The sequence below is a fragment of the Uloborus diversus genome, chromosome 8 (genome assembly GCF_026930045.1).
Source record: "Uloborus diversus isolate 005 chromosome 8, Udiv.v.3.1, whole genome shotgun sequence".
In the NCBI taxonomy this organism is placed as follows: Eukaryota; Metazoa; Arthropoda; class Arachnida; order Araneae; family Uloboridae; genus Uloborus; species Uloborus diversus.
The window spans coordinates 42,683,276-42,698,381 of NC_072738.1; the positions used below are offsets into that span (position 1 = coordinate 42,683,276).

Below are 15,106 nucleotides of genomic sequence, written 5' to 3' on the forward strand. Positions count from 1 at the left end.
AAAATACATCAAAAAGAGATTGAAAAAAAATAAGAAATACATTGATAGTTAAAATAAAGAGCAATAGAAGTAACAATAATTTAACTAAAAAGCAGTGGTGCCCAGCTTTTTTTTTTACTCAAGTGCCTCACGCCATATTAAGATGATTCATGTGGACCAGAACACATACAAAATTTTAAAATATTTAAATAGATTTCTAAATAACGTGGTAAAATATAGAAAGGCTGTGTAATCCGGTGCAACTCAAAATAAAAATTATATGCAATATGTTCGGGACTTTGAATAATTAACACCATTAAACAAATTTCCTCTGAAAAAAAAAAGATTATTGAAATTTTTAATCTTTATGCTTTTGATCAATTTATTATTTATTCATTAACATATTCTCATTTATTTATTTGTTTATTCTTATAATTTATTTACTTATTCATTTTTGAGCAATCGTGATTAATTTTACTATAAATTTATTTTTGCCGTGGCTTGATCTTAGTCTTTTTATGCGCTTGGTGATTCATAGATAGCGAGTCACACGATCAATTGCTTTTTGCTTTATCTGACAAGTGGACCTTATGTGATCTGTTGTCGCGTCATGGTGGAGATATTTGATATCTTTTATGTTCCTTGATCACACGCCTCATTTAATGAATTCATTAAAGCTAAATTGAGGATTAAAAAAGAAATGTGCATCTCTAGTTCAAAACATTAATATTATTTTTCACATTCATAATGTAAAAGCTATACGATATTTATTGACTACTATAAATGATATTGAATAACGAAAGGTGTTGCATGGTTTGAAAGGGCTTTTAAAAATACCAATTTTAAGAGCGATTTAGATTTGAACAGGGTCGAATTATACTCATTTGGGGAAAAAAAATCAGGAATTTAATTAAATAAGAACAAATATCTCTTGAAACAACGTCCCGGAATTGTATTTTGCCTAGTAAAAAATGCCTTGGAAGGCCACCTTCCGGGTGCCGAATTATGCGGGTGCCACCGGCAAAGATCTTTGAGGCAAGCGCAAGATGACCACTAGCCCTGACCGCTTTTTTAACGCATTGTTTTGCTCCGCTAGATGAATGATTAGTGCACTTTCGAGTTTTATCATTGAAAATCCATCCAAAGTCGAACGAAATGAAGCTCCGGTTTACAAAAAGATAAGACACTTCAAAACTTACCGATTATTATTTGAGTAATTAACTTTTATTTAATTAACGTATAGTAGATTAGGGTTAGCTTGAAAATTTAATACCTTATCGGAAATTTTAAATTTTTGCAATTTTTATTTTTTCACCGATTGATTTAAAACTTTGAGCAAACATTTATGTTATCAATATCCGTGCATTAAAAAAATTGTGTTATGATGTCTCAATATTAAACAGTCTAATTAACTTAATTACTTTGCACCACATGGTCGATTTGGACGAATTGCATGAATTTTTTTAATCTTATAAATAGTTCTATTTGCTACTGTGTCTTGAAACTTTGTATACTACTTTCATAATTTAGCAATGTATTTTTGTGCAAAATGTGGCTGGAATATGAATATCTCAATTTTAATATCCTCCAAATAACTAAAATCTTAATTTGTATTTTGGAAGAATAGCTCAAGTTTTAATTAGATGTTTTATAAAACTCACTTGACACATCCATCTATAGTCAATTTATGCATTTTTATTAAAGAATTGTCTAAGTTTTAATTTTGAAGTGGTTTTGGATTTCTATCTCATTTATTCCATTTGTTATTAATTGTTAACTAATATTTTTAATTTGGTGGGTAAATTTTTTTTATTATTATTTTTTGAAATTCTGGTGGTATTTGGAACCAGAAAACTGCAGAAAATGAACTGTAGTAAAACTGCAGATATATATTTTTTAAATACTGGTGGTATTTGGAATTGAAAACTTGCAGTTAAGAAATGGCAGTTATTTTGAAACTGTATCTTTCAGTTCAACTGCAATGATTTAACTGCAGTTTCTCGGTTCCAAATACCACCACTTTTTTTTGGAAGCTCAACTGCAGTTGTTTTTTGGCTGGGTCTGGACTTTCGTTAACAATAGGCAACACGTTTTTTTTTTAAATGAAAGAGTTGTCGCCAATTTATTTTGAAGCCTCAGACTGGAGACTAACCTGTCGCTCAGAGGGGTTTAAATGCTCTTGAGGCCAGATTTAACATTGTGCAAATTCGCCAAAAATTTTGTGTCATGGGAAACTGGCCACTGAAAAAGGGCGGCGGGGTCGCTAAACAAGGTGACCCGTTCGAGAGGTTTTACAGGGTAAAAACTATGAAGCCTAAGACTGAAAACACCGATTTTATATTTCACACCTTAATCCTAATATTACAAACTTTGCCATTATCTATTGGTCCCTAATAAATAAGAGAAAATACAATTCAATCAAAATCAAAGAACAATCAGGAAGATTAATTAAATACTTTTCTGTAGAAGGATGCACATATCAGAGTGAAACATTAGTAATTTACGAACTTACAAACTATTGCGTAAGTTTGACTTCGGTGATTTGTAAGATTTTCGAAACTTTGATCAAAATTAAGATCATGATGTTCTTAGAGACTAATAGTCTGTTGACTAGTTTGCAGTATGGTTTCAGGAAAGGTAAATCCTGTACTACTAATTTATTGCATTTCTACGACAAGGTTACCTCAGCTTTAGATAACAAAAAATGTGTGGATTTTGTTTATATTGATTTTCAAAAAGCTTTTGACAGGGTGCCGCATGTTGCTCTTCTCAGCAAGTTAACTGACATTGGAATAGGAGGAAAAACTTTACTTTGGGTTAGAAATTGGCTTACTGGTAGGAAGCAAAGAGTAGTTGTGAGAGGAAATCATTCTAATTGGAGTGATGTTTTAAGTGGGGTTCCTCAGGGATCAGTTTTAGGGCCTCTTTTGTTTATTATATTTATGAATGACATCAATGAAAATATTTCTGGAAGCATGAATTGTTTTGCTGACGATGTAAAAGTTATGGGGATTGTCGATAATGAAGAACAAGTAAAACAGCTGCAAGAGGATTTAGATCATATTACTAAGTGGGCAGATAAATGGGGTATGGCAGTTAATGTAGGGAAATGTCAAGTGCTACACTTAGGTCATGGAAATAAGCGTATGAGATATCGTTTACAGGGTTCAGTCATAAATCAGGCAGAAAATGTTATGGATCTGGGTGTCTTTATAAATCAGGACTTCAAGTTTAGTCAACAGTGCAGTATTGCTAGTAACAAAGCCAACAAAATGCTTGGGTTCATCAATAGATCTATTTCAAACAAATTTAAGAAAGTTCTTCTGCCTTTATATAGGAGTTTAGTAAGACCTCATTTGGAGTATGCTGTTCAGTTTTGGTCGCCTTATCTGAAGAAAGATATTTTTGTATTGGAAAGGGTTCAAAGAAGGGTAACTAAATTAGTAAGGGGACTCTCCAATTTAGATTATGATACCAGACTTAATAGGCTTAACATGTATAGCCTGGAGCAAAGGAGAGTCAGAGGGGACATGATTCAGTTATTTAAATTTATCAAAATGAAAGATGTAAATGGATTAAATTTTTGCAGGGAAAGCAGGACAAGGGGTCATTGTTTTAAGCTATTTAAATCTCAGGCTAACTTGGAAATCAGGAAAAACTACTACTTTAGCAGGGTCGTGGGCACTTGGAATAGCTTACCGGAAGAGGCGGTAATGAGCAAGGGAGTGGATACCTTTAAGAGGGCCATTGATCTTCATTGGGGACTAATTAATTGACTAGGACCAGCCTAGCTGGGCCCAGAGCCTGTTGCTGGTCGTCACATTTGTATTTGTATTTGTATTTGTATCACAAAAATGCGAAAAATATTTAACTCATAATACTTACGACAAATCACGATTAAATTCTTGGACAGGATTGTAAAAAACATCATGAGAACTAGGAAATAAAACTTCTGCTTTGCCTTCTGTTACAACAGTGTAAGGCATTTTGTCAACATATATTAAATTCTGTAAATCGTTTGCTTGCTTTTGATCTTCTAGTTCAGCAATAGTTGATGCATCGGAAATCATTCTGATGAAACCTTTAAGGTAACTGCAATTTCTAAAATACCTACAGGCTTTGGGTAATTGCATTAAACTAAAATTACTATTTCTCGTCTACAACCATGTCCATGCTGCCACAATGAATATAAACACAAATCTGCCGCTATTAAACCGACATGCTGGCTCATTATCCTGCGTTGTGCGAGGGGGGGGGGTTTAGAGGGGTATTGTTATGGAGACCTTTCGTGTGTGTGGGCTGAAAGAAAAAAAGAGCAAAGAGAAAATCAGGAAAAGGCAATGATTGGTTGATTGAGGATCTCTGCTGGGAAGCTATTAAGCCGTAAAACCGGTTAAATAACCATGATATGAAAAATAACGGGTACAGTTATTTTATTTAAAAATAAAATATTTTTTGTTTCATAAAAAAATTTTGCATCGAAAACTAAATAAAATGAAGCAAGTTTCGAAATAGCTAGACATGAAACATATATTTCTCATGAACTAAATTTTAGTATTTCTATTGGGAAATAAAAACGGGCTAATATTCCCTAGTGGTGATTTTTCAAAGCGTGTGTCAAGGTTTTATTCAAGGACGTTATGCAATATTTATTCTCTTTGTTGTTGCATAACGTGAAGTTGTCTGCTCAGAAAATTCGGGCTTTGCTGCAATATGCAGCGGAAATCTGTTGCATGTGAGAAGAATGAATTGGAAAACATGAATACAAAATGTAATGTGTATATTTTTAAAGTTTTTGAAAAACAATTGCATTCTACCAAGGTTTTTTTTTTAATTATTTTTTTAACGAACCATCTTTTGGTTTTACTTTCCTTGAATTTGTCCGAACAGTTCCATATGAATATTTTCGTATAGAACCATTGATCCTTAAAAATAAATGATTTTGTTAAATGGAAAAATCAAGTAACTTTACCTTTTTGCTAAAAAGAAATTTGTCATAGCTCTGTATTAGAAATATTTCGGAATGAGTGTGCCGGCTGAAAATGGGCTTGAATTTAAAATTCTCAGTAATTTTAAAGGTAGTTGTATGTCATTACATATTCTTAGTTCATAAACGAGTTAATGTAACTTGTGGGGTGTTTTACTACCAAAGACTATCGCATTTTCAATTTAATGAAATCGTTTGGTTGAATATATGCTGATAAAACTGTTGTACATTAATCTTTTGAAGAGCTACTGAAATGTTCTGTTTTATGTGACCAGGTTTCCAAATTAAAAGTCAGAACATGTCGGTGACTTGAGGATGACGTTTTTTTTTTTTTTTTTTTTTTCAAAAGTTCAAACTCATCAAAAGAATTGCAGATTTCATTGGAGAAAAATAGACGACCTAAGAAACCCCCTACTACTCCTACACATTTCATGGAATTACTATAATAGTTTAATAATGTTGAAAACTCGGTTCATTGTTTTTTTCTACAACCAATAAATAATTCCGTGGTGCCAATGAAAAAATTAAGTTAAAAAATAATTCATTGATATCAAAGTAGCACCCTTTTAGAGCAAAGTTGAAGGGACCAAAAGGCAGCGTATTTGCTGGATACTGTAGCAAGCTGGTCAACATTTTCATGGACTTCTATTGCTTGAAATGGGGTGACTAGTTTTAAGCAGGGACGTGCACAGAATTTTTGACGCCAGTCGTAATTTTACGCTCCCCCCCCTCCAGATTGTTTACCCATAAGTCCCTGTTTATATTTCAGCCCTCATTTTAAAAACCCCGGGCCTGGGTCAACAGGTGGCCAATGAAGATTGATAAATCGACTAAGACCAACCTAACTTGACTCGTAAGTCTGTTGATGGTTGTAACTTTGCTAATCCTACCAGGAACATCTGTCATCAGCTATTTTTATAGTGTTATTAGCAGTCTGCATCAGTGGGGTAGGGAAGAGAAGGTTTGGGGGTAAAAACCAGGGTTGTAGTTTGGGCCATGCCACTAGCAAAAACCAGCCAAAACTGGATTCAACCACCATAGAGCTGGCCAAAACTGTTTAAAAGCACACTAATATGTGTATACATAGTTTGTATGCATAATGTTGCACATTTTAATGCATAATAAAAGATATAGGATGTGTATTTATCATAATTGAAATAATTTTCAAAATTGATTAAATATAACTTTTTTGTAACATTTAAGATTATTCACAATGAAGAGAAAGGGACACTTGTTTATTAGGAATACTAAATAGCCTACAATATAAACTAATAGCTATTCTTCACAAAACTTATAACATGCATTCAATGTATTAAAAAATAAATATAATTTACTTTGATTAAATTTGAAAGTCATAAAACTTTGAAACAAGTATGTATTGTGCTATTCACACTGTTTGAAACATTATGATCTGACCAACCGTTAGGAACAGTCATTTATTATTTGCTTAGGGTGTAAAAGGAGCTGTTTACTTTAATAATGAATAGTGACTGATTATAGGATTGATGTTTCATATTTCTTTTAATTATGTACTCATTTATTTTGGTTTTAAATCTTTTTTCCTATATCCACGTCTAATAGACAAAACTGATTTTATCCAAACCGGTTTTAACCGGCTTTATTCATGGTTAAAACCACCACTGGCCGAAACTAACAACCCTGGTAAAAACACCCTTTCAGAGGCATTTGTTTTTCTTTTTTTCCAATCCTAGTATCGTAGTATTTTTCACATTCATGCATGTTTTGAACAAAAAAACCCCTTCCAATCTTCCAGAAGACAAATCACGATGCACTAGTGGCCTGTACGTCAGCTGCTTATATCTGAGAGATACACACAAGTGTTTAACTAAATTTTTGTTTCATTCAATTTTCTATTTATTGTATTATTTTAGGTTTAAATATTGTACGTTTTTTAGGAACAATTTTCAAAAATATGGTTTAATGTTACACTGTTGTAATAAAACGTTTTATAAAAATATAGAAAATCAAATGTAACAAGAACTTACTTAAATAATTGCTCATATCTACCAGATACAGTGCTTGCATTGTAACACTATAAACTAACTCCACTAAACTGAAAAGTTATCTCTAATCGTAATCCAAAATAACAATCTTACTAGTTTGCCCTGGTTCAGCTGAGAGATATACCAAAAATAGATATGTATGGTGCATCTAACCAGAGAGCCACACAAAAAGAGGTATAATGAAAAAAAAATAGGTATCAATCAAAAGTGCATATTGAAATATTTTTGTGAAGCAAAAATTAATTTTTCCTCGTACTCCCATTATCAAGATACATAAAGTTGTAATTTATGGTAAAATTTTAAGAAAAGTGTCAAACCCCAAAGCAGAATGCTACTAAATTTGCAACGTACGTCGAGAACAGATGCCTGAGCTGCTGAACAATTCTGTTCAAATGTGAGGGGAAAACTGATAAATTTTCTGCAGATTTCATTGAAATTTCTGCAGAAACCACTGTGCTGAAAATCTACAGAAACTACTGTGCATAAAATCTGCAGAAACTACTGTGCATAAAATCTGCAGGAACTGCAGTGCTGAAAATCTGCAGAAACTGAGGTGCAGAAAATCTGTAGAAACTGCAAATTTTCTGCAAATATCTTCCAACTCAAGATAGAGTTTTGCAGAAATTCTGCAGATTTCTTAAAATTAGAAGAAAATCTGAAATTCTTGCAAATTATGATAATTTGAATTTGATAAGTCTTTTGTAGGACCTTCCCAATCAATCTTCATTCACTGCAATTTCGGCCATTCACGTATGTTTTGGAAACATGCCAACATTGAAACACGTACATCGCCGGAAATTGCATGTCTTGTTTGAGATTTCAATCCCTTTGCATCCAGAAAATAGTTCAATTGTTTAGAAAGTTTTGAAGTATTCTATTATATGCAACCCAAACTCGACTCATTTTATTTATTATTTTGGTAATTTATTTAGTAATATTATTTTAATTGCTCCTTCATGCCATGTAAAACTAACCAAAAAAATGGTTTGCCACCTAGTTTCGGATTTTTATAAAATTTTGTATCTTTGTTCTTTCTATACATTTTAGAAAACAAATAAACTATTTTTGGAGAATCTCAATTGGTTTAGGTTTGACACCTTGTAAAAGTTTTTTTGATTTTATAGTTTTTCATGATCCACTAATTTCCCAAATTCAGCGCTTTTTAATTAGTCATTTGGTTGAAAGCTGTGATGTTCATGGAAATATCTCATTTCCACAGAAATAAATAGCAACAGTCCAGTTAAAAAAAAAAAACTCCTATATGAACGATTTTGAATTTTGGCACCCAATTTGCGGAAAATGTCACATTTTTTTCGTGTACAATGCTTGAAGTACTTGCAGAACAATTTTGGTTAAATGATTTTACATTGCAGAACATCCAAAAGTATTCTGCTTTGGGGGTGCCAAATTTAATGACTAGGTGAGAAATTGAGGTGATACGCCATTTCACTGTCTACTATCCATCTAAATTGTTAATAATGTCCATTACTCGCATAAACTGGCACAATTTAATGACTTTTCTTGAAATTTCAGCAGAATATAAGACTTTATATTTTGATAACGCGGACAGGAGTGCAAATAATTTGCATCCCAAAACATATTTTACTGGGCTCTTTCGCTTGTTTTACACTATTTCACTAATGTTCGCAATATTTATTGTTAAAATATGCTAATGTTTCTGTCCATTACTTTGTCTTAGTAATAGAATCATTTTGTAAGTATCTCGTATTATGTCGTAATATTCATCTTGTATATTTTTTGTAAAAAAACAAGCAATTTTAAGTTCAACTAATTTTTTTTTTAATCCAGAAAGAATATTTGCAACTATAATTGGGTTTAATTTTAATTAATAAAAATTAAAATGTTATAAAATTATTATTTTTTTTGTATTATTTCACTTTGCAATATATAGCTTCAATAATAAAAATTCATTTTTTAAAAAATAACAATAATGAGTAATTATGTAGCAATATTATTTTTTGAATTCTAACTGTGAACTACATTTCAATACATCACAACATTGCAATGTAAGGTTGGTGATGCATTACGATGTAGAAATTCCTATGTCCCCCAACCCTATCATGCTGGAAGGTTAAAGAACTTAAAAGATCTGCAGTTTATGAAATAAATATTTTAGAAATGTTAATCACATGATGAATTTATATCACATGTGAAATTTGAAAGTCTTGTTTAGTGACACATTGAACCTCCAAAAATAAAAGGCTTTGGTTCCCCCACTTCCCATCAGTCCTAAAAATAAGTGGTCATTAGTCTGATTTTGTGGCTATAAATTTTGATTTGACACCTAGATTTCCATGCCAAATTTGACACCTAAACTTTTGGATTGCATCAAAGCTTTTTTTTCCCCCGACTCATTGCGATTGATGTCAAAAGTACTTTTGTAAAAACGATTTTTAAATGCAATTAGTTTTGTATTTGGAAAAAAAAAATCTTTTTTTTTTAATTAGAAAAAAATTGTTTAAATGTTGTATGAATTTTTTTTAATATTGATATGTACCTACGGTATTCAATTCATTTGAAATGGCATTTCGATAACTTATTTTGAAGCCTAGAAACTTATCCGATGCATCATCATGATACCCTGATTCTTATTGCAAACACTCCCTTTTCAGATATCTCGCACTCCTGCAAGGAGAGTGACGCAACTTTGGGAAAACGTTCACTAGCTATTGGTTCAAAATCTAAATTTATCTTTTAGCCACAAAGTTAACTCACCTAACTGGTGCATAGTGGGCAAAGTGATATGTAATGAATAATAATACAGCCTGGTGCTTCATTTCATAATTTTCTGTAGGCATTCCATCCATTTTATGATGGGAAAACAACAAAAATATATGTACAAAAAGGCCTTATTTCTTTGTTTGTGAAATCTAGGGGCGGATCAATTGTTCACGCCCCCCCCCCCTCCCGATCACCTAAATGATAGGCTTGAATATAGCATTAAATTTTCCTGATTTAGAAGACATATTTTTGAACCTTAAATATGCATTATTAATTTAGACCAAAAAAACTAATCAGTGAACATCACATTGCAATATTTTTGCACTTATTGTAATATTTGAGACTAAATCACTTAAAATTACTAATGCATAACACCTTATTTTTACCCAATGCTGTTTTTTTGTGTTATGTCGCCTTCCTTACAGGGATGCGGTATGTGCTGATATTTAGGTTGTAAAATCTAGATGTGTCTGCATGTAATAAATTTTTTTTGTAATATTTTTCTTTTTTTATTCCAGATGTTGCGCCCGGTTATGGTGGCCAAAGGGATATAATGAATAATGATGCAGCCACAGGCGGGTGGTTTGATAATTTTCCATGGGTAAAGGGTTTGATTTCCCTCCATTTTATAGGAGGAAAAACTACAGAATGCATGCAAAAATGTCTAATTTCTCTATGTTTGTAAGGCTCCCTATCCCCCCCCCTCCGATCACCCAAATGATAGTCTTGAATACAGTATTAAATTCTCATAATTTAAAAGAGGTATTTTCGAACCTTAAACATACATTATTAATTTGGACAGCAAAAACTAACCAGCCAACAACACATTTTATTTTTTTGAGCATATTGTAAAATATGAGACTAAATCAGTTAAAGTTACTATTGCATAACACCTTATTTTTCTCCAATGCTATTTTTTTGAGTTGTGTCACCGTTCTGACTGGGGTACGATGTGTCCTAATATTTAGGTTGTAAAAGCTAAGACCTGATGTGTCTTACATTCTTTTTGTAATTTCATTCTTTTTTTATTGCAGATGTTGTGCTCCGTTGTCTGTATTTGAAATATCTAACTCCGGTGGTGAAACGAAACTTTTGAAAAAGAGTCTTCTATTATGTATTTATGTTACTACTTCCATGCTAAAAAAATGTGGAGAAATATTTTACCAAAGCAAATTTTCTGTTCATCATGTTTTTCAAATCATCCAAGAAAGCCAATGGCTAGTAAAATGTATAGTGTATATAAGAATCATCACCAAAGATTTCATCTCTTATTAGTGAATCGAAATTTTCTTATTAGAGGAAGATATTTTTCATCAGTAAAAACAACGAAAGATGATGAGAAAGGTGGAAGTAAAACGCGGAACTTCATTCAAAGTGACAACCAAACTGTGATGGAAAAATTTGTCTGTGCAATGCCTAAAGGTATTCAGCCGTACTTGAAGTTAATGCGAATTGATAAACCCATAGGTTTGTATTTGATATTTCATTCCAAAATTAATCTTGTTTTTCCTCCTGTTTTCAAGAGAATTATTCATGTTTTTAAGTTGATATTGTGAAAATTTTGTTGTTCATAGATATATGTTTAGAAGTTATCAGGAACAATAGTGTGGGATTAGAAGAATGGCCTGGGACACCAAAATTTGCAGGAAACCAAATCTGTTGCTTGTTTTTAAAAATTGGATTAATTTCATATCACACTGTAGAAAGATGCAAAAGTTAGGCCAAAAAATAATTTCAAAATTTTAACCTTTCACAAATCCTAAAGCTTCACATGCGATTTCAAAAATTGTATGAGATCTTTCAATTTTATGGCCTATTCCAACGAAACAAAATTTCATGACTTATTATTACGTACTAGTGGTACCCGCACGACTTTGCCCATAGTAGAAAATTCAAAGGTCATTTGGTTCGCCTGTATATTTATAAGTAATGGATGATGAATTTCTTGGCAATTTGCTGTTCATTTGCTCACTCACATTGTGGTAGTTTGCCCGTCCACGTTATGGTAATTTGCTCGTCCAGGTTAAGATAATTTGCTTGTCCATGTTATGGTAATTTGCTCATCCAAGTTATGGTAATTTACTCGTCTGTGTTTGCTCGTCAAAATGTTCTTAAAATTGGAGTACAAAAAGAACAAAATTGAATTTTCAAAAAATTACTTCAAGGTGCACACCCCCATGCAACAAACTATTTGTGCCAAATTTCATGAAAAGCGGCCAAACAGTCTTGGCGCTATGCACGTCACAGAGATCCAGACTTTCAGCTTTCTTATTAGTAAAGATTGTAATGTAAGATATTAGATCACAATATTTGAATTGATGGCTGTAATATCAGTGTTTTTTTACTTCATAGTATATTTATTAAAGAGACCAAATATAAAATTAGTGCCCAGTCTCCTAAAAAGTCATAGTCAGGCATGGGCGGATTTATGGGGGGCAGAGGGGGGCAATGCCCCCCTAGTTTTGGGAGAACTTTATGTAGTAACAACACATCTTTAAAAAATAATGATTTTTTTTTAATTTTTTCTTTTTCGAATAGTTCAGAAGAGCATGGGTGGATTTATAAGGGTGGGGGCATAGGGGCAATGCCCCCCAGTTTTGAGAGGACTTTATATGATAACAACACATCTTCCAAAATCTTAAAAGAAAAAAAATTATGACTTTTTTTCTTTTTTGAAAAGTTCAGTGAAAATAAAGAGAATAGCAAATGTCCTTTTCTGGGGAGAAAAAAAAAATAAATAAATACAAATAGTGCAGCTGTCACTGAGGTGCTGAAAATGTGTCTAAATTCACTATTTTGGACTGAAAACCATTTGGGCAAGTGTATGAAAATATAAACTAAACAAGCTATACATTAAGCTGCAACACTTATAATAATTGACAATTATTTTAACAAATTAGAACCTAAAACAAAGGGAGAAAAACTCCCCCCCCCCATTCGCGCTAACAGAACGATCTACTCGTTATGATTTGTGTCCACATTTAAAGTATATTTGTCCATAATATTTATAGTAGATTAATTGGCTTTTTGAGAGATTCTAAAAAATAGTTTTTTCCTTTTTTTTTTTTTTTTTTTTTTGAGAGAGAGAGAGAGAAATTCTATCACAAACTGAATAAATTTCAGTTATCTGAGTGTTCTGATTAATTGAATCTTTTTATTTAGAGGGAAAGTACAATTTTACTTACTTTATAAATACTGTTTAAAAAGTAAGGTAAGTCATAATCATCTAATTCTAAATGAGCCAGTCCTTGTCATTATTGAAATCTGAATAATTGAAACATCAAAAGTTTTGGAAAAATTTGCTAAAACGTTATAAAAATCTATAAAAACATAATAAAGATTGGTAAAATCGTAAAAATCCTAATTTTTATAAAAATTACAAAAAAAATCAAGCAAAAATCTGCAGGTAAGAGTGAATTACAAACAGGGCTGAATTTGCCTAAAAGATAAACAAGCTATTACTTAGGGCCCATGCTTTGAAGTGGATCTCTAACAACTCCCAAAAAAATTGCTTGATTCGTTCCTTAAAAAATGGAAATTGGTTAAAAAAACTAATTTCATTTTCAAGTGCTTGAAATCTTTGAATATTTGGAAACATGTGGCTACAAACCTTAAATTTTAAAATTTCTAACAAATGGTAGAGGGAGAGGAATGCCAAAATTTGTCAAATTCAGCTCCTTGCCACATCCTGCATTAAAAATGTAAAAATCATGGTTCTCACATTTGTAACATATTATTCGAAATAAATTTTTGTGACTCACATGTTTCATATCTTGCAATATATTCAATCCCGAATGCAGTATTTTGGAAATTCTTTTGTATTGATTGCTTTTATCTTACTTCTACTGCATATTGTTAATCTGTTTAGCTCGAAAAAAAAAAGATACACTACCTTTATTCCTTTTCGTTTTTTGCACTACTTATAATTAGAAGAAAGGTTTTTGTGATGAGAAATCTATAGCTTATTTTTTCTTTCAAACTTAAAATGGCTGTTTCTTACAAAGTTTGAACAATACTGTACAACTGTATAATCTAGTTATCAATTTCTATGTCTGTACCATTAACGTTTATAATGCTTCAAAATGCAGAATTTTATATCCATTTTACAAAATTTCCCCCGGGGTAAAACCTCCGGGACCCCTAAAATTGGATATTCTATTTCCCACTTAAAAGGGAGCCCTGCGTCATTCTCTTAATACCAGCCCCCTCTCTCAAGGTCAATACAAAAAGGACAACATGAAAACACATTTTAATGAAAAAACACAAAAAAGTAAAGCATGGACATGCATCACAGAAAACAGACAAAAACATAGGGGTGGGGGCTATAAAAATGTTGCTCAAAAAAAAAAAAAAAAAATCCTGCCCCCCCCCCCCCCCCCAGGAACTCAGTCCTAAATCCGCCTATGTAGTCACGCCCTGAGGAACAATATTACAGGGGTGCTCACAAATTGGGGTATCAGGTTCTTTATGTAAGTGTAATATTGTTTTTAAAAGTCATTTATGAAAGTCATTATAGTCTTAAAAGTCATTATATTTTATGCCATCTATACAGTATGCCTCATGTTCATGATTATTGTTATTCAATGTTATAAATGATAACTTTAATTTAGATGCCATGTTGAAAACTGGAATAAGTTTTTGGGATTTCAACAAAAAAAAAACAATCTAGGTGCCATTTTCGACAAATAAATATATTCATGTCAGAATATAAAAGAACTGTGCTGAACTTCCCATTATTTCTGGTAGCATATTTAAAATAAAAATGATAAAATCTGCAAAGCATGATCTGAAAGAAAAAATGATCTTTTATCAAGACAAAAATGATTGTATTGACTCAGGTCTGGTCAGTGCTAATTTTCTATTAGTTACCAGTTTATTTGGCACTCTTGGCTTCCTTATAAGGTTTTCCACCTCCAGCTCAGTCGCTTCCTATGCCGGGCTGACGAGTGCTATTAAGCAGAAGCTGCCATCCTTGTCTGGAATTGACTGAGCTGGTGGCACATTTCACGAAAAACAATTTTATTTAAATATTATTTTTACAAATTTTTTTCTTCAAGTAATTCACAGGTCTCAATCACAATGACTTGGGCAGGAGCTTCGATGCGATCCAAAACTTTGGGCATCAAACTTGGCTCCTAGGTTTTCAAATCTTGGCGTCAAATCAAATGTTTTTGTCTCAAAATGCAACATATAGCAGCTTTTTTTCTAGCACTATTATGAATTGAAAATCGTATATTCCAAAGACATATTTGAAACATGCAAATAACGTAACTTCTTCTGAATGCAAAAAGTCTCGTATCGAATTTTTAAGGAACTCATAGCATTCTGTATCACTAACTTGTGAAGATCACACTGTTCTTGCCATTAATGAGTT

General features: G+C 32.2%; 2 protein-coding genes across 3 annotated transcripts in view; one reads left to right on the forward strand and one right to left on the reverse strand.

Annotated features, from left to right (window-relative positions):
- The window catches only part of LOC129227572 (tRNA (guanine(26)-N(2))-dimethyltransferase-like), a 44,761-nt gene extending 40,596 nt beyond the window's left edge, over window positions 1–4,165 (reverse strand). The window contains exon 1 of the mRNA XM_054862154.1: window positions 3,865–4,165. Coding sequence (XP_054718129.1) covers window positions 3,865–4,112 — 248 coding nt within the window. The 5' untranslated portion in view covers window positions 4,113–4,165. The remainder of the gene's footprint in view (window positions 1–3,864) is intronic.
- Window positions 4,166–4,620: 455 nt separating this feature from the next.
- The window catches only part of LOC129227571 (4-hydroxybenzoate polyprenyltransferase, mitochondrial-like), a 35,819-nt gene continuing 25,333 nt past the window's right edge, over window positions 4,621–15,106 (forward strand). The window contains exons 1-3 of one of the 2 annotated variants that reach the window (XM_054862153.1): window positions 4,698–4,750; window positions 10,251–10,333; window positions 10,767–11,199. In XM_054862153.1, coding sequence (XP_054718128.1) covers window positions 10,845–11,199 — 355 coding nt within the window. In that variant the 5' untranslated portion in view covers window positions 4,698–4,750; window positions 10,251–10,333; window positions 10,767–10,844. Of the gene's footprint in view, window positions 4,751–10,250; window positions 10,334–10,766; window positions 11,200–15,106 lie in introns of both variants that reach the window. The other variant, XM_054862152.1, reaches the window with a different exon arrangement.